Source organism: Clupea harengus, chromosome 12, assembly GCF_900700415.2.
Source record: "Clupea harengus chromosome 12, Ch_v2.0.2, whole genome shotgun sequence".
Classification (NCBI taxonomy): domain Eukaryota; kingdom Metazoa; phylum Chordata; class Actinopteri; order Clupeiformes; family Clupeidae; genus Clupea; species Clupea harengus.
Window position 1 is genome coordinate 25,026,184 of NC_045163.1, and position 20,105 is coordinate 25,046,288.

General features: G+C 43.6%; 1 protein-coding gene across 4 annotated transcripts in view; it reads right to left on the bottom strand.

Moving 5' to 3' along the window:
- rai14 (retinoic acid induced 14) overlaps nucleotides 1-19,091 on the bottom strand; it is a 41,815-nt gene extending 22,724 nt beyond the window's left edge. For 2 of the 4 annotated variants that reach the window (XM_031577165.2, XM_031577163.2), the window contains exons 1-4: nucleotides 17,779-18,030; nucleotides 17,553-17,623; nucleotides 4,324-4,454; nucleotides 98-186 (exon numbers count right to left, since the gene is read on the bottom strand). In XM_031577165.2, coding sequence (XP_031433025.1) covers nucleotides 98-186; nucleotides 4,324-4,454; nucleotides 17,553-17,623; nucleotides 17,779-17,827 — 340 coding nt within the window. In that variant the 5' untranslated portion in view covers nucleotides 17,828-18,030. Of the gene's footprint in view, nucleotides 1-97; nucleotides 187-4,323; nucleotides 4,455-17,552; nucleotides 17,690-17,771; nucleotides 18,031-18,372 lie in introns of those variants that run through there. The other 2 variants (XM_031577164.2, XM_042709391.1) reach the window with 2 other exon arrangements.
- Nucleotides 19,092-20,105: the final 1,014 nt, after the last annotated feature.

A 20,105-nucleotide genomic window follows, 5' to 3' on the forward strand; every position in this document is an offset into this window, starting at 1 on the left:
CAGACAGAGAGAGCAAATGAGAAAGCAAGAGTATGAGAGAGGGAGGGGAAAAAAAGACAGAAAAAGAGAGAGATCGAGGGAGACATTTCAGACTGACCTGAAGCATCAATTACTGAGACGTCCACTCCGTGGGCCAGAATCACAGCCAGGCACTCCACCTGACCCCTCAGGGCAGCCACGTGCAAGCTGAGCAGGGAACAACCAGGGTCTTAGTGGGCACGAAAACATGCTAGGGCACAACACACATTACACCATCTGACCAACACTTTAAAACCTATTTATTGGAATGTATATGGAAAGAGTAAAAAAAAAAAAACTACTGAGGGCCTAAGTACTCCTTTCTCAGTGATTGTCTTGGCTATGTTAATACAAGTACAACATCAATGTCCATTTTTCACGTCATGGTTTGGCTCCAGTTTTTGAAATATGAATGGATAACACATCACACGGCAGTGGTTTACAAGCTGCATGAGAAACGTGAGACATGTACCAGCGGTTAGGGGAAGACTGAGGGACACAAGGCAGGAACATCAAGTTCATAACCGGAGCTTTTAGACCGCCGTCTGAGAGCTTCAGTTACTTTGTGCAAATCGTTGTACAGAACCTTGCATTTTGTATCAAATCAAATCGAACTTTATTTATATAGCGCATTTCATACCAAGAGGCAATACCGTAGTGTTGCAGCTTCTCCTACTGATGTGATACTAAGTGATATTACATGTTTAGAAATGAATTAAGGAGCGTACTCAGCATACAAAAGCTGGATATCGTTCCATTAAAAGACCTGTCCTTCCCCTTCTGATTTGATCATGATTTATTATTCTGGTTCAGCCTAAATATATCTATAAGGCCATGGTGGGTAGGGGTTTTAAAATTCATGCCAACCTTCGACGTCTCCAAACGTGCGCTGCAGTGAGCAATAAAATCTGTGCTTTGAAGGCTGTCTCATTCCTCTCAGCCAAATCAATCTGAGGAACAAAGCCAGATCATCTCCAGTCGAGTCCACTTTCTGCCGATGATATAACAATCAGCTCCCTGGTGGCGTAATCAACGGGGCGCTGCATACCGATTAGGGATGCAACAAATAATGAAGGTAGTCGATTAAAATCGTTTGACTGAAGAGTCCATCATTTGTGACATCATTGCATGTGTTTTTCATACTGACTCAGAATGCTCGAATACGTATGCTACTGTTACTTCACCGGAGGGATTTCTCAATTTAGAAATTCTCCGCTTAAAACATTGTATCGTCGTCATGGTGACGTTTATGGCTGGATACAGTATTGCTGCCGAGTGTGCAAGTTTAGAGAATACCGGAGAATTTGATACTTTTTTAAATCGTGAAAGATTGCTGCAACTTGTGTCTATGCATGCGTGTCCAATGTGGGTTGCATTCAAATGAATTGGAATGACTTGGGTGATTTCTGGGATTTCGTAATGCCACCATCAAAGGAAGCAGACTTGTACTCCCCAGCCAACAACCGCCCTCACAAGTTCTCATCTTTTTTGTCCTCACTGTTAGTAATCATACGCCTAAAGCATCAAGCTAAATTTAAAAGCCGATAAGTAAGAGCCATAGAGTAACTGCGATTCATAATCCGAATAGTCGATTACTAATTTCAATAATTGATAAATTATTCGACAATCAAAGTAGTTGTGTGTTGCAGCCCTAATACCGATGGCAATTGCCACAGCAAAAGCAAAAAGAAGCAGCTCTAAGCTAAATAGCGCCTTCAAAACATCTATAATTTGTCAAGGGGATGGAGATGTGAATAACAAATACTGTAGACGTGTTGTTCTCAAAGCTCTTGGAAGTGTGCTGATGTGGTTTTTTGATATTAGTCAAGGGTCTTGATGCTACTATTGTCTATGTTTTAGTGTGGACCATGGCAACACATCACCACAAAACTCCTCATTCACTTTTACTTGGAAATATAGTCATTTCTAACATCTGAAGTATGTTTATGGACTGGTTTTCTGTGAAAAGGGCTTTCAGACAAACACTTCAAGGACTAAATCAACAAGTCAAGCAGTTATTTTGGGCACCACATATTGTTTGGATGATCATCATGATTTAGTTATCTGGGAGTTTTTCATTCTCATTGGTTCTGTCCATCCTGGGACAGAGATGTAAATAGACAAAATACTTCTTTTTAGTTTCAGTTGTAAAGGATGTGTGTGTGTGTGTGTGTGTGTGTGTGTGTGTGTGTGTGTGTGTGTGTGTGTGTGTGTGACTCAATAGTACTGGTATGGACTACTGGTGTAATTTTAAAGACAAAAACATAAAACAGTTTAGAGCGATCAGGGGGGTATTCGTCGTACGTGGTTTAGTGACAAACCTGGATAAGTTAACTCAGAGTAAGTGGTAAACCTCCTAATAAAAGAGCCCCCATTGGTTCATTCTCCTAGCAAAACAACGTCAGAGGGCTCTTCTGATAGGAGGTTTACCACTTACTCTGAGTTCACTTATCCAGGTTTGTCACTAAACCACGTACGACGAATACCCCCCTGATGTCATCAATGTACGATATCAAACGCAAAACAAAACATCAGAGTGGAGTGATGGTAGAGAGACATCAGGCCGAGAGGATATAGGAGAAGCAACAGGGTCATGCAGAGCTCTGAGGTCCACATCTGTATGCAGATGATGAGGAAGACAGGCTGTGAAGACCACACCAAAGGTCAGCAGGAGCAGGCAGGAGCAGACAGGAGCATCACATCCTGACCGAGAACACCGAGATGACCGTATTTATGATCAGACCTTTGACATTTTCAACACGGCTAGTGGTGGAAAAATGGTAAGCTTTCAATGCTGCTGCATTGGCCTGGAAGTTGTGAGGTAGAGTGAAACTGACCTTGAATAAATATTTCTGCCTCATCAATCTCTGACACTTGAAATGCAAAATAACAGATGGCAGGGATTAAAAACGCTTAAAGTTTGCTCTAATTCTATTTAAAAGGTCTAAAGAGAAGGGTTTTTAAGTTTGATGAATTACAGCTTCGGTAATAAATGAATAACAAGGCCAATTACTAATGCTTGTTTGCAAAGAGATGAGCGAGGGTACGCTTCACTTCACACAAGAGCTTCCCACCGGTCATCTATAGACACTTTTCTGGTAAGCACATTTTGAGCACCATTGATGCTTGTTCGTTAATTAACATGATTAAGAGAGTAATCAAAAGCCTTTTCAAGGTAGATGACATGGCCACTGGAGCATATGATTACGGTCATAACTGCGGTCTCGTGTCCAATCCTGTCATTACTTGTAAATTAGATATCTCCATGGTGATGACTGCGGCGGGAAATATCCTGCAGCAAGCGCATGTGGTACCACCGCAAGTTTGAGCGCTTTTGGATCAACCAGAGGCCCGAACAATAGGAGCGTTTCTCTCCCTGGGAGAGATAAAGAGTGAATTGTGCGCTCGTGCGAGCATCTCTCTCGTCGCTCTGAGTCAATCTGGCGCGGTAGTGTGCTGGCCGGGAACACAGAGGTCAGTGGTGTTCATTTTCACTGGGACTGTCTCTCCCACTTCATTTATGGGAGCAGGAGAGAGGGGGCTCGGAACAGAGCGCTACTGCTGTGGTCTGTCGCCAAGGATACCGAATGTACAGTGCGAAACAAGCATCTCCCCCTTTCAAACCTCTTCCGCCTACACACCCAAAGTACAGAACACATTAATAGTCTAGGTATATTTTGATTCTCGCGCAGTCAGTCGTTAATATGCACGTCTGCGAACACGCCACACACTGATAAACTGCCTCTGGTTCAGCCTCATTTGAACTTGCAGTGAATTGGTTTTAGTGGAGTGGCCAGCTTTGAGCTGTGACAGGTTATTTCAGATCTCTCCTTGGTGATATCTATCCATGCGCTGTGGTGTGAAGCATTGGCTGGCACGAGGGGTGCTCTCTGCAACTGCAACATGACCCCTGCACTGCAAAAAATCCTGTATGCACTTTTAGACATAAAGTCAATTCTGACATTGGTCGGTTTATATATACACACACACTAGTCGATAGAGTAGAGTGTCTTCTAGGCAAATGCTTGAAGAAACAATGCAAAAAGCAGACACTTCGGAATTTTTGAGTGACATTATGATGTGATATTTTCCATTGTCATTCAACCTATCCGACTTAATTCAGATAAAGAATTCATGAAACATTTAATGTTTACTTCCAAATTAACATTTCTTTGGTTACTGCTTGATTATCTCTGAAATGATAGAACCAATGGAACTGAAGGAATATATTTTAAATTTTTGGGTGATTTGTATGAAGAAGATAATCTCACACATTTAACACACACATATGGCCTGCATACTCACGCTGACTTGCCCTCTGCATCCAGCTTGACTGCACTGGCCCCCTTCTTTGCCAGGAGGGACGCCACTTTATCCGCCTCCCCATGCTCCACTGCGCTGAGGAGCCGCTCGTCGTTCTTACTCCATTCATGGGCCTACAGGGAGACACACACAAAGTAATAAAAATATATTAAAACTTGAATATTACATCACACACAGACCAATGGCTTCTCATTTACATGTAAAACTAGGAAATAAAACAGTATTGAAAAATGTTTTTAAAGGATAATATGTATTTAAATAAGCATGCAATTCAACCCTGTAAAAACTGACACATCCAATGTTAGCCAGAAAAGTATTTATTACAAGGGTTTATTGTAAAATGTACATACAGTATAGGATGTTTTTTGTACATCATATTATATTTGATACATCAGGCTTGTATGGCAATTGATTGATCATAAAAAAATTCATTTTAGAAACAAAAACAAAACTGTTCATTGTATTTAGATGATTTTGGAATATATCATGTGGGTTGTTTTTTCTTTTCTCCAGCAGGCAAAACAAAAAGGCAGTGTCAAAGAGTTGCTGAGATATGACCTTTCTGAATTGCAATAAAAAGACAATGGAGGGATTAACAGATAAATGACCTTAAATACTTGCTGTATCATAGGTCATACTTGATATATTTACTTTAAATACCTGTTGTATCAAATTTGATACATACATTTTAAACAAATTTTTACTATACAATATGAAATATTATGTAATTATAAGTTGCTTCAACACAGTACATTTTTATATTGACATATTAGTAACAATATAAATGTTATTCTTATCAAATTGCCAAATACTTCCTTGCCAAATACTTAGTTACTAGAGGAAGGCAGCCATTTTGGATTTAGCATTCAAAAGAGGGCCAAGGGTAAAAGAAGCTTTTGTATTCACAAAAACCGATATAACATACAGCCTCTAGTCCCAATAATTCAAAAATACACCTTGAGATGCGTTGAGTATATTAAAGGGTTAAAATGGGTTAAATATATCTCAGACCCTACCAATCTATTGAATCATAAACCAAACTTGTACATATTGAAACGCCACTAAATAGAAAATATCCCTAGGTTTCCAAAAATGTAAGGAACTATTTGTGATCGTGTCTGTGATATGGCCATAGGTAACCATTTTGTTGACCATGCCATATGGAACCTTAGGAGATGTGACTAAATGTATAAGCTGAAGGGACCGGCATAGGTCATAAGAATATGCCATAGTCAATAAGTCAATGATATTATACCTAGTTATAATTGTTATTTTTATTTGGATTTAACTAGCCATGAGTGGACTTTCCTTGGTGAATATACTTTTGGCTGACCTGGGGAGTGAGGTGTGATACTAGACTCTCACCTTCCCCCCAGGTCGAGACAAAGAACCCTGCATGCATGGCCCATTTGAATAGACGGTAACACCCCTTCGATATCAGTGTATTTAACAGACTGTTCCTCAAAGAACAAGTCAGATATACTGAGGTGAAGTTCTGTGAGGGAGGATGGATCCTCAGTCTCTGTCTCACAGTGGTCGGCCGCCATTCTTCAAGAATAAACCTGAATCCTGACTGATCAAACCTAAGACTGAATCTTCAATTATAGTATAAAACTAATTACCATCAAAGCATCTGGTAGCATTATAGCATGTTACGTTTTTGGAACTTGAACCTTTACATCACAAGATATTGGCTAGTGAAGGGCTAGATTATTCCTATATTGTTTTTACACTGAACATTATTCACGAGGTGGCTACTCCACAAATAAACTTTAATGATCTAGGATAACGCACCTCCTGGAGACCAACTTGCCATAACAGTTTCAGAATGTCTGACGAAACCGTCGTCAAGCTATTGCCCAAAAAGTGCTTTGAGCCTACCCCACTCCAGGGGGCGCTAGCACGATGGGACACGCCCACCTAGGGGACACAAACCTTATCAGTCATGTGGGGATACAAACATGCAAAGTTTAATGTGGATTGGAGAAGTCTAAGTATACGAGATCATCGACCAAAAACTGACAAACACTATATGACCGCCCTGCGGAGCAGCAGTGGTCAGAATAACCTGTAATGTGAGAACAAGGGTTACAAGGATTTGAACATGCTGCAACAGACTGGCAGGCAGCAAGCAAGTACACGATGGCAAGTGAAAACACAAGCCAGTCAATCCTGTGGCAAATGTGTGGCAGGACTCCCCCAAATGCTTGAGCTTGACACAACAGCAAGCAATCTATTCGGTGTGGGAGGAGATTTCAAAATGATCGCTCATGCCAAGAAGCCGTACAGTGAGATAAATGTCTGCTGCCCTGGAGGTAACCGGTCTATTCAAACGGAGAGGTTGTCACTGTTACCCTTTCAGACCGGGCTGAAGTTTTATTTCAGGAGGGCACAGTGCTTCACGCTCGAAGAATGAACAAGATCAACAAACAGGCCGGAGTTGTTTTTTCTACTCGGCCGCGGATCATTCTTCCCAAATAATAGCCACATTAATAACCCCTCGCTGCCCTGCCAGGGCAAAAGGGTTCGACCGCAACTTCACTTTCTCCCGTCGTCAACCGGCATAGGTCCCTCATTCAGCCTCATTTATCACAAACACGCTGTCTACTCGGACGTGAAGTAAGGGGGGATGAAGACATTTTTCATTTTCTTTCATTCCAATCCCTGATGCTGTAACGAGACCTTCAGTCACGGGTGAGAAGGTGCAAGGTGATGTGGAAGAAGTTAGGGAGGAGAGGACACACCAGCAGAGACACAATCAGTCAGAGGGGGGGGGGGGAGCGAGAGAACGAGCGAGTGAGCGGGTGGGTGTCTCAGCGGGGGAGGTACGGCACAGCAAGACAGTGGTACACACTCAACCTCAGGGTTGATTAAGTGTCAATCATTGTGTTCCCGTTGCCCCTCAGAGTGCCACCACGCCAGGGCAAATCGTGCTTGTCTGCAGTGTGCACCACTAGTGGCGGGTGGCTTTAGGATGGTCTTGGTGGGGGGTGGGCTGATGTTGGCTGACTACCAGTAAAGCATAATGATGTGTTTGGCCAGAGAGTGAGGGCAAAGGGACTGAGACAGGTTGACACAAGCAAAGCAAAACAAGGGAAAGCTACTTATTTCATTGCCAAAACACAACTCTGTGTCTTTGCACTGTGGCCAACATGGCATCTAAACACACAAACAGTCTGGCACGTACAGCGATACAAACACACACACATACACTTGGGAATGGATATATATAACCCAAACAGCCCCATGTGCACACACACACTCAAGCGTGTTTAAATGCCAAAGATAAGGGTGGGGGGGATCGAGCCACACACACACACACACACACACGTTTGAATGCAGAAGATAAGGGTGAGGGGAGCGAGCCTAATGGCTGTGTGCCCCGGGAGGATATTGTTTACCTCTCGCTGGCACCCATGAGGGTCGAGCCATAAGCAGACCGCAGAGGTCAGCCGACAAAAGGGGTCACGGCTGAAGTCTGTCACCATTTTGGGAATGCACCGCAACCGGAGACGGCATCAGGGACCCACCTCGGAAAACCTGGTGCTATTTCAGTGGCCTGAACTACTATCCTTAAGAACCCGACGCCCCGGAAAACTCAAAACTTCAGAACATGAGGGCTCCTCGGGGGAGTTTCCCCTTCAGTGCGCCTGTGGACCCACAGACGCTGCATCACTTTAGATCTGTCCCTGCTTTGATATTAAGCCTTTCCTACACACAACTGAGTAAATTAGCTAATCAAGAGCTTTCCAATTATCCAGTAAGACCAAGAGCTTAAACATACAGCTCAGTAAGCATCAAGGAGAGGCACTTGGGTAACAGAGAGCATGAGGCAATGAAAACAATTGATATAAAGAATCCATACAATGACCAGAGGGGAAAATAAATTATATACTAAGAGGCAAGTAAGAAATGATGACATAAAAAGCGAAACAGCAATGTTTCCAGCCAATTAAGAGACAGAAGAAAAGAAGCAAAAGAAGAAAAATATGAATAAAGTGACTGCAACTGCAAAGTACAGTAAAAAAAAGTCAGCCTGGTCACTTGAGACATATGCCTCGAGTGGCTAATCATGTCTCAGAAAACACATATATAATAAAGCTATAAAATATAAATTTAATAACTATGGATTTAATAACTAGGACAAAAAGCCATACGGAAGTTTTCAAGAACTTGAACTTTTCCATAATAGTGGGGAAGAAAAAGAACAGAATAAATATCCTAATCCCTGAGTTTGTTACCTTAAATGCTCTATGCTAATCCCGTGGTGAGCATTTCTTTTGAGCCCATCCGTCTATGCATATTATGCTAAACAGAGAACACCAAAGACTAAGAAGAACTATGCCTTGGGTGAAAAAACACATGGGGGCGATTAGTACCTCATGAGTAAATGTTTGCTTGGCAGGAGTTGTGTTCATGAGGACTGCTTGCACACATTTTAGATTCTAAAAGCCCCTCTCTTCCCAGGAAGGGACACTTCCTGATTGACCTTGGTAGCCAAGCAGTGCATCCCTCTGGTGAAGAAGAAGCTACTTCTCATTTGCACTGTGTGGCAAAGGTTAGTACATCGTGTAAAGCTGTGAACTCCAATTCCAGTAAGTTTTGGTCGGCTCATATATAATTCAGGCCATGTCCAAAAAAAAAAAGAGTGAATAAAATTAACCCAACCTCTCTTGACCCTTCCCCGTCACTCACCAAGGCGTAGAGCCTATAGGGTTTCAAAGAAGTGAACATGGTGGGAAACTTCCAAATTAAAATAAATGCAGATTTTGTTTGTTTTGCTTCACCCCGGATGGTCTTATGAGGAGGCCATGTTTAAAGAACGACAAGGTTTTTATTTATTTATTATTATTATTATTATCTCGCTCTTGTACTGTAATTGTATTACTGCTCCACAGTAAGGTCGAGTTTCACAGCACTTTTTCTGCTATTAACGAGCCACCATCTAGCAGCCTCATGATGCTTGGGCTGAACGGTTGCCTCTGCCTCTGCCTCTGCCGAATGATGATCACGCACAGCCACAGGGGCGCAGAGATACACGCGAAACTCTGTGATTATTCGAATGACTGCTGTTCTGCTTTCGTTGTCTGTAAATGGATGTCACAATTTTGCAGCCGCGAGCAAGCAATGGTTTTGGTGTTCCCAAAACTGAGACACACAGAGCACAGTGTGCATCGACTGAGTTGATGGCTTTTGGGTTGCTCCAATTATCCACCCTTAAAAGACTACAAAACTAGGTAGCCTCCTGCGGGTAAACATTACCCCTATTGGTTTCCTTCTGTCTGACTCAGTGCTAAGGCTTCAGGACAGTGGCAATCATCCTCTCAGCGTGTTACAGTTTAGATTTAGATTGTTACCCTGTGAGGAAAATCGCAAAAAAAATTAAATAAAACAATGTTTGCTGTCTGAATATGCCGTCATACAGAGAGCTGTGAATGAGATGGCGTGGGGCCCGGGCCAACTTCCTGCTACACCGCAACACCAATTGGCACTCAATAAATATGTGGAGCAGCAACTAATCCTGTGCTTATGAGATGACCTCTTAAAAGGCATCAACATCATATGAATTGGATCAAAGAGGTCAGCCCTAGCCGGTGCATGGCTGCACTTTCCACAGGTCGGCATGACAGATTGTGTGGCAAAACATCGGATGACGTAACTGTCAAATTCGCTTAAGGCTTTACGGAGGATCAAGCGTGCAAACTGCAAAATGCAGCATAGATATGTGGATGAGAGAAGAAGTAAATACATGACGGAACAAGCACTAATGTCTCCCTGTTGAAGCGTGTTCACAACTAAAAACCTGCCGTTCTGCCTATATACGGCGCCATCCACATCCTTCAGCCGGTGGGAAAAACCTGCCACTGACTTTACGAGTTTGAGCAGTGAGGATATCAGGTTCATAAGTAAACCCGAGGCTTGAACAGGACAGAGCGGTTCGACTTTCCGGTTGTATTTCTCCTGTTAGGAAAAATGGATTAATCATTGACAGTGTGTATACATCAGTCACAGGGGCAGTGAAACCCACACAGTTTAAAAGACAAGAGATCTCTGTTGTGTCACGGCTAGCACCCCGCCAACCCCCACAGGAAACGACCAAAATGATCCGGAGGGCTCTGTGTGTGACCGAGTAAATGTTGGTGGTGGTGGTAGAGGGTGGGGGTATAGGGAGACACACTAAACGCAACCAACACCCACTCTTCAGTGTAAACACGTCGCTCTTATCAGATCCAGGTCTTCCTCAACATGGCAGGAATGGAGTGGAGGGAAGGAGAAAGGGAGGGGCAGCAGAGATGGAAATACTTTGGAGCGGAGCGGACCACTAAAACGGCTCCTTTTCCAGAAACCCTTTTTTGTTTGTTTTAATGGAAATTTGAGGCTGGGGGGGGGACAAAGATCTCGGCTCTGGTCATGCACTATGCGGAGAGAGTGATTTTACTGCCCGAAGTGCAGCACATTATGCTTTTCAGAGCAAAGGGACATCGTCCAATTTAAATGATCTTTGTGCACGGGCTCTTTACTGGCATACCAAAAACAGCCATTCGTATCGACAGTATCGGAGTTGCCTTCGGAGGCACATGTTGATCTTGCAAATATGTCAGCACCTACACCGACAACGCTCTACCCCCTCTGAGCTGCTCTTGGTATCATGTTCAGGTCAGGCACTCAGCCAAGAGGCCAGCTGATAGGCTTCCTGAGCCTGGGTGCTAATAGCATCTCACTTTCAGGAGCTCTAGGCTCTAGGAATGTTGGGAAAGGGATGTACTTTGACCTGCCAACCCAGAAGAGTCAGGTTAAGGGGCTGCCACTCCCATCAAAAAGTTCCAAAAAAGGCTTAAGTGCTATCCCTGATCACACGGTGTAATGTGTGCATATTTCCTTTTCAAAATCGCTTGCAGAAGAGTATGCCAGTCTGACAGAAGCCCCCCCCCGACTGGGCTGCCATATCCTCAGGGTGAAAGTGCACCAAATCCTAAGCTCCCCTAATCTTATTAAGATTTGAAAACCGCGCAGCATATTGATAAAACACAACCCATGATGAGAAATACAGAAGAAAGAAAGAGCTAAAAAAAAGTGTGCTTGGCTACGACTGAAGGGATCTCTGCACAATCATTCAATCCTATAGGCCGTTGTGAAATACCTCCGGTCCTCTGTACAGTCACAAAGCAACAAGCGTCCCAAAGGACCATTTCAGAGAACTGGCAAAAAACCTTTAGTCTAGATTTACAGTCCATCCAGACGCACAGCAGCTGCTAAAGCCACTTCTGCTTGCATCTCAAAGCCTTGGCTCTTGTGTCTGGGGTTCACCCGCATCCCTCAGCTGGGCTGATAAATCAGATTCTCCATCTGACCCACTGCCCCCGCCCCCACCTCCTGTCCTCTTCCATGCCAACCCCCCCCCCTCCAACCCCTCGGTCCCCCCTGCCGTCAGTAGCCCTATGATTATGCCGGGTAAGCACTGTGTGGTGACACATCCTAAGTATAAGCTGCAGAGCTCGTTTTGATGCATTCAGCAAACTTGTGAGCCACAGTCGAGACCTTTCAGACAACATTCGGATGATTGGGACCAGCTGTCTGCGAAGGTGCCATGTCTTGTCTGGCCGGGCAGACAGTGAGTTGTGTCTGCACTCCCCACCAAAAAAACAGATGCATGTTGGGGAATTGCAAGGGTGTCAGGGGACTCGAGGACCCCCTGTCATTTCGGAACAGAGCTCATTCGATTCCCAAGATTTCGAATGCAGAACATCTGAATAGAGCTCAGACACAAAACACAATGCTCCTTTTCTGCTGGATAACAGCTGAAACTGCTTAAACTGTTAAAAACAGGAATCTGGCAGTTTACATTATACTCCGAAGTTCAAACAAAACTATAAGATACTTCAGATCTCAAAAGAGAGAAGGACTAACAAACAACCATCCACGTCTACGTGAGAAAAGCCGTCTCATCACCAAATCATGTTGCTTTTAGAGATGCGATCGCTCAGGCTCTAACCGCATTAACAAAAAGCAGAACAGAACTCCCAAACCAGACTCTTTTTCAAATGAGTTTCATGCTCAGTTCCTTGAGACTTTGCCTAAAGCAAGAGCCTATGCAGGCTTTTTTATTTTTTACTCGCATTTGTTCACGTAGGAGGCAGAAAAAAAAAGAAAATAGAGGCCCATTGCTGGGAATCGTTGCAAAGCACAGCGGTTAAGGGAAGAGAGTGCTTGCGTTCCTTGTATAGCCTCTCAGATGAGGTCAGAGTCTGGGAAGACATTTATCAAGCCTGTGCTGAGGTACGGCTAGTGAAAGGACAACATAAGCAGCGCCATCATTTCTTTTTTTCCTCTCTTGGTCTTTCTTTTTTTTTTCTTTTTTTGTTGCTGCTTACAAGGAATGTTGAGTACTTCGTCATATTTCATTCTCCTCTGGGGCCAGCGAAGACTTAACCCTTCAGCACTGTAAAAATAGCATTCGTGCTATACTTCCTGTAGCACAAATAGCCTTTCCTACTCTATTAATAAATACGATTGAACTTGGAATGCTTACAGTTTCCAGACTTCCCTTCAGTCTGAGGGCAAAAAATGATGCAGTACATGGACGGCCCATAATTGTAACTCATTCCAAATAAATCTTTTAGTGTAAAATTGCCATTGTTCAATTAACTACAAGAACAAAGACTGAAGTGATGAAAAGGGGAAAAAAAACCAGACAAAAACTACTTCAAAATTCTAAGACCTGCCAGAGAGACAAACTTCTCCGACCAAGTAATGAATAACATTTTATTTTTTTAAAACATCCTAAAAAGTAGGAAATTTAACATTGACTTCTGTTGTTTGCAATCTCTATGTTGATCTCTCCTCTCATCCTCCATCTGCTGCCGGCACCATTACTTCACGCTGGGAGGAAAGTATGTCTACGTTATCGGCAGCTTCACCTCTCTGAACCTCTGGTGAATTCCAACAATAGTACCATAATACACTCCTAATTCCAGACAGGCCCTGCATTTACACACACAGAAAAAATGAGCGTTGTTTAGACAACACGGCACAGAGAATGCGTGACAACTGAACAATCCAGACAGCTGTGTTGACAGCATTGATGCACAGCGCTATATAATCCAGGGCAGGCACATGAATTAGGTCTGGAGACCCAAACAGAGGGGGTTGGCGGTGCTGAGACTAGCCTCAGTTAATCTCCCTGAGCGAGACAGCTGGGCGTAGGCTAATACAGAGTGTAATTCTCATGGCAAGCGCCTGTTGTTCCCATTCTCATCTGCTTTCTTGCCTCGCTGCCAGACCTGCTGCTACTGGTCACCTGAAGCTTTTTTTTTTTTTTTTTTTTTTTTTGCAGGGGCTGTGAACTCAAATACTACTGGCCTCAAATCTATTCTATGGTTGGACAGCTCTGATTGGTCAAGGCATGAGAGAGAAAATAGAATCGCAGAATGTTAATGGACGTCAATCCTTTCCAAGCTTTTTCAGTTGGCAAAGAGTGGGGCAGGCAGAGGTGTTGTTTTACCAGCGCAAATCAAGTATGGCATGCCACAGTTTTATATGTTCTCTCCACTCAATACCTTGATGGCAATGTTTGGAGATTTAATGGTGATCATTTGGCTGCCTTGCTAAAGCCAGAGAATAGTCCAATTATTAACAGCTGTCCCCGTCAATACAGCCAGCTATTTCTGACCGGACTCCATGTATAGAGCATTCTAACGTGTATATAAATGGTCCCCGCTAGCGAAAGGTCTGCTCCCTCTCAGGCCTGGAACAGGGGAGGGGCTGGGTTCTGCTCAAGTGTCAATCAAGAGCAGGGGATAGAGGGAGAATTAGACTTCAGTCTGTCTGCTGTGCAGAACAGATGAGCTTGGTTAGAGGGCCGCCATGGAACTGAGTCAGAGTGGCTGCGAGGGGAATCTGAGTGCAAGCGAGTACTAGTATGTGTGTGTGTGTGTGTGTGTGTGTGTGTGTGTGTGTGTGTGTGTGTGTGTGTGTGTGCGCGCAGTACATGCCAGGGCAGAGAGGAGGCTTGTGTTTCTGCACTGAGGCTGAGAAGCAGGGAGACTGCTTGCATCATTCTTCACCCATATCTGACTGATGAGGCAACTGTGGCAAGCCTTCAAAGCGCACACACACACACACAACATTCAGTATTACTTATCGCCATAGAGACAACAGCGCTGCCCTCCCACCACCACAGGTTGGTCTGGCCTCCCCCGCTACCCTAAAAGGCCCATGATGACTTCATCCTCTTTATTTGGCCAGTTTTTGCCTGAGTTGAGTTAGAGGGCGATTCCTCCCCAAATACCCACAATGTGCCATTAGACAGTTTATCAAAACACTCAGGGAAATGAGTGCGTCTCTGTGCGTCTCTTTTGTAAAGAACATTAGGCAGAGAGTACCAACTGTCGCTGCATAAAAGCATTCTCAGGACGTAGCAGATGTCACTGGCTCCACGCAACTTTAGTAAGTGCTGATTAAAATGCTTCAAAACTGTTGAAGCTGGAAACTGGAATGAGACACAGACAAGGCCACATCCGATGACAAAATGGCTAGCATGTAGTTGGCCCGGTCGACAAGGCTGGCTTTAGGAGACTCCTGGTGGTGCCACTTTTCTGTCCTACCGGTTCACAATGTTGAAGCATTATAAGGTCAAAGAGACAGCGCTCAGAAAACTTCAAGAAACCGTCACTAAAACCCCTCTTTGCCTTGAGATCTTCAAAAACCATTCCGTTACATCCTCGCGGTAAATATAAAGCAAAGCCATTTGTCTTTGTGATAATGAAAAGAATTAGAAACAGCGATTTAAAAAAGAAACCGTTGTGGCACAGAGTGAGGAAAAGACAGCCATGAGAAAGATACGAATGTAGAATGAAAAATAGCATCCTTGATTATGCGCTGCTGATTGTTGAAAGGTCTTTGCTCAAAACCAGCCCGCACACTAATAAACAGCCTAATTACATCATGCTAAATGAGATGTTTGTGTGTGTGTGTGTGTGTGTGTGTGTGTGTGTGTGTGTGTGTGTGTGTGTGTGTGAAAATGGAGGGGGGGGGGGGCGGCGGCTAAACAAACAGATTTCTCCCAGTGCCTTCACAAATAATGAATCACAGATGAAAGAGAGGAAAAACAGATAGAGAGGAGGAAAAAAAGCAAAACAACCTATAAATATTGTATATGTGTATTACAGTTTAATGTGGCTCGACTTCATCACACAGACGGGTCACCTGCCGGGGCGCAGACCAGGGGGTCACGTGTCGGCAGCGCTGGCCACATTACATGCATCTCCGTGGGGGAACACACACAGCTCCAAATTGTTCCTGCAATCGCCTACTTAATATGCACCATTTTTTTTCTTTCAATCTAGGCCAGCATCTACCGGCTGGCGAGGCCTATGGAGTTGTCCGTGAGACTGAACAAAGGTCTGCTTAAATATGTTCAAGGGAAGGGATGAACTGGTGAGACAGCACAAATGAGAAAAAAAAAAAAAGAGTCTCATAACAAAATGTTTTTGACACACTACAAGGCTCCTGAGCTTGTGGCTTACACATACTGTGTTGGATCCCTCGTGCCCCTGAGATATATTTCATCTGGGAATTGTTTGGCCATTAGATGACTTCTCAAAAGAAGCTATTTATTTTGGCGTTCCAGGTCCCATGTTTTGCCCGAAGACTGAAACCCTGGCTCTGAAAGAGATTCCAGTGCAATTAAGGCTGACACACACTGACACACACACACACACACACACACACACAGAACCTTAAATAGAATCAGAAGGATACCTTTCTTCCCCTAGACTCTCATGGCGCTGTTAAAGCGCCGCTGGCAGAGCACAGTACACTTGGCCCGTGCCTTGTGGTCTTACCGGCAATCACTTTAGCCAAATCAAATCTCTGATTATTATAGAATGCCAAAGAACTATCAGACCAGGGGCATGGGAATCAGTACAGTAAGACAGTTGTGGTACAGATAACACAAAGGGTGTTAAGCATGTACATTTGATATCTGATATATACACTGTATATTTTGCTGAGCTATAACAAATCACAACATTCTGTAACATTCTGTAAATCCAGTTCAAGATATCTGCAATTTTTCACTGTACACTGCATTTAAAACATGTAATACATCTGACAGCAAAGGGGCACGTAAGATACCAGATATTTTGTAAAGCAAGTGCAGAAGTAAGAGGACAGAGCTATGTGGGTGGAAGTACTTTGAAACTGTGCTGACTAAAAACTGTTTCCAAGCAACCGTTACTGTGAAATAAGCCCACTATTTCACGCCCAGTGGCCAGACTACGGGAATTGGGCTATACCGCATTAAAACCCCATGATTACCATTTTCTGTTACAGTTTTCAACAATGAAAATGCCCCAACCGCCATCATCATTCAGATGGAAAATTATTCTTGGCAATCATGAGAGTGCTTTGCACAAGGCAGTGGCATATTATTTTGGGCAACATTTGAAACGTACAAAGAAGTGACAAAGTACAAAGACATGAAGTGACTTTATGTTTGACATGGATAAAAACCAATAGGCCTTATTTCCAAGGTACCATATTGGTTGTTTACCTACACAATGACATGCTTCCTTTGTAGATTGGTCACTCAAATTAAAGTTTGAGTAGGAAGTCTCTGTAACAGAACATTACCTTTTAAGAACATTCCTAACACAGAGTCAAAAAAATGTAAGTGCCGTCATATAAAAACCACATTCTCCTCCTCAGGATTGCTGAGGCTCCATTATGGTCATAGTAATTGCCTGATGAGTCAAACTCCGAGGAATCCAACCACTACCCCTGGAATTTCTCTTCCTGGTGACAGCTCCCAAGAACAAATGGGAAGACACTCCATCTAACAGGAAGCCGCCAGCACAGTGTTTTCTAAGAGTTTCACTTTTATCTTGAACACAAGGACTGGGAGTTTCTTCCGAGTTTAAAAAAGGTTGCTTCCAAAGCAAGGCATTGTTAATTTTTTTGAAGACCAGGTTCAATGGATGCGTAGCAGACGTGACTCACAGGATGTAGTCCATGACATGTACTATCTGGATATATCTGGGTGGAGGATTTTTCTTGACTAATGAATCATAATGAATCACAGAAAGCCATTTCAATTCGCTGTGACTTTGCTGAACACTGTACCGCTCTGGTTAGGTGACTGCCACTGAGACATGAAGCAAAGGTCAGATCATAAGCTCACAAATAGCATATTAAAGAGAACTGTTACTCACATCACTTTTCCTGAACTTTGCTTTTAGGCTTTTCATGTTATTCCATTCAGTTTTGAGACAGCCCAGATGATCTGCATGGCAAAAATACAACATATAAGGTTCAAAACAAGTTGGTTACACATTGTGTCTGGAAAATACACATCCCCATACCATTCGCTGTCTTGTTACAAGTGAAGATCGCTGACTGGAAACTATACAGAAACTAGAATTCACAGTGTAAACTCACCAGGGCGCTTCAGAACAGGAATCAGAGGCTCAGGCTTTAAGCGGCACATTGAGTCTGTTCGTCATTTGTGGCAAGCGTGCCTGGGGCCGAGTAGCCAGTTTACAAACTAACTCAGTCAATATTCAAAGTCCCACAGTGAGAAAGCGCCGAGATGATTCTTTACAAGAGTGCTCTTTAAAATGTGGTGGAAAGCAATACGGTAACCCGCAGTGCACACATAATCTATTCAATCTACACACACCAGAAACATTGATATCCATAAAACGAACTATCCACGGTAAAGAAAGGCAGTTGGAACCCAAGTTTTTTTTTTTTTTTTTTTTAATGAATTAACGCTTCAACATGATGCGAGCGAATACGTTTGTATATCCATGGCTCGTGTCAGAACCAGCGATTCAGTCACCCAAGAACAAAGTATCTATAATAATACAAAAGAACAACTGAAGAAACAAATGAAACATGATCGCATTCCTTCACGTATCCTCAGCACAATGAACAGAACTTTGTTGCAGCTACCGGAAACCTTCCCACTAGTAATACAAAAGTGGTAAGAATCATGCTGGGGAAAGTGTTTTCCAGGTTCTGAACACTTACCTACTTAACAAAAGTTCTGCGACACAGAGTTGAGCGATTTGGTGCAGATGAGAGTTTTCAGCGCTTACTGACTAGTCTACGCGGCATTTAATTCAGCACAAATGTCTACATGCATAGGGAAACGGTAAATTATGAGCAACGCTGGACACAACAGGCAGATCCGTGAGGCTGGACTATGCTAGCTTAATGCATTAGCTACCAGTGAGTCCATTGAGGTGGCCTGCCTGCAGCCTGCTCAGTGGCGCTCTCTCCCTCCGATTGTTCCCCCGGTAAATCGTGACGTCATCTCCCTTGTGTCCTCGTGACTGGCTGTAATGTTACACCGTTCCCGGTGTACAGTAGCCTATGCCGATTCGGACTGTCGTGATTCCCCACTTTTTCTCGAGTGAGACATCTAGCCTATTCGTCCGATGGTAACACCTGTCAATATTCGGGGTAGCTGTCTTAGAAAGCAAGCGGCTTGAATTGTACAGTTACTGCTATGATTTGTTGTTTGGCCCGTCAATAAAGTCCGATGCACACTATAATTATGCGAGGATGCAAGCACTGCGCCGTGAAGTAGACAACAGAAATCACACGATCAGGCCAAATGCTTTCTTCCTAATACATTGCAACTTGTATGCAACATGCTGTCTGATACGTCTTTTATAGTTAAAGGTCATTTGCGGTAGTTTGAATTTTATTGAGTTAAGGGTAGGCTACTTGAGAGAAACTGGGGAGAAATCCACGGGACTCAAGATGGTTGCCTAAACTAGGCGGCCGTGGACCACAGAAAAGAACCGCAATGCCCATAACTAGACCGTCCTGGTAGTGATGTAATAGGATGAAATGGTGTTTTTCTCAGGGTCCCCAGTGCAGGTTATGATGAGAGTCGCTGGACACTGGCCGTGAAAAAGACACGGCTGAAGTCATCTAATACGCCCCAAGCCTAGCCCAGTTTTTCAACCGATTTACCCAACTGAAATATATAAAAAATTAGGTGAGAAAGCATGTGCTTGCAAACTCATACCGTTCTCGTAAAGACCTCTTTGAGCCGTGGGATATTGATCACAAGATTGCACACAGCTTAAACCATGCATTACACGCTTGTGTATTTTTTTAATCTTCGAAACAAGTAGGTAATAGTCTCTGAATGAACTCTGTGTAGGGTCTGCCCAGTAGATGGTAGTACTGTTCTGTGTATTAATTTGACACGGATCACTATACAGTACTTCCCTGCAAGCGGGGGGAGATGTGGGCCTCTAAGCTGGCAGGGGAGTTCAAAGGGTACAGATGACCCCGGGCCCAAGGCACTAGCGACCCGAGCGCGGGTGGAGGGGTTGGAGATCATCTTGGCCCCGAGCCCGAAAATGCTTTCTTGGAAGAGGCTGTATTTTCTGAGAGATTTGGACAGACATTTGCAGTGTCTGAAAGAGGCTTCTGTCTTGATGCTTAAAAAGGAAGGCGCCTCTCTGGTTTGAAAGACAAGTATCCGCTATGGCAAAGGACTGGAGTTGGCATCACGCTGTCCTCATCTAATTCAGCCTCCTTGTCTCCCTGAAGCAGGTTGCCTGCTCTCAGTAGGATGGATCTGCCTTTTATGACTCAGTAATTCAGTGGCAGGAAATGTTTGGAACCAGTACCAATGGGCTCACATCTCAAACGACACTTTTTTCCCTCTCTGATATGTTTTCCATGGACTCTCATATTTTTTTTTCTCATTCAAATAAGTTTTAACAAGCAGAATTTGTTTT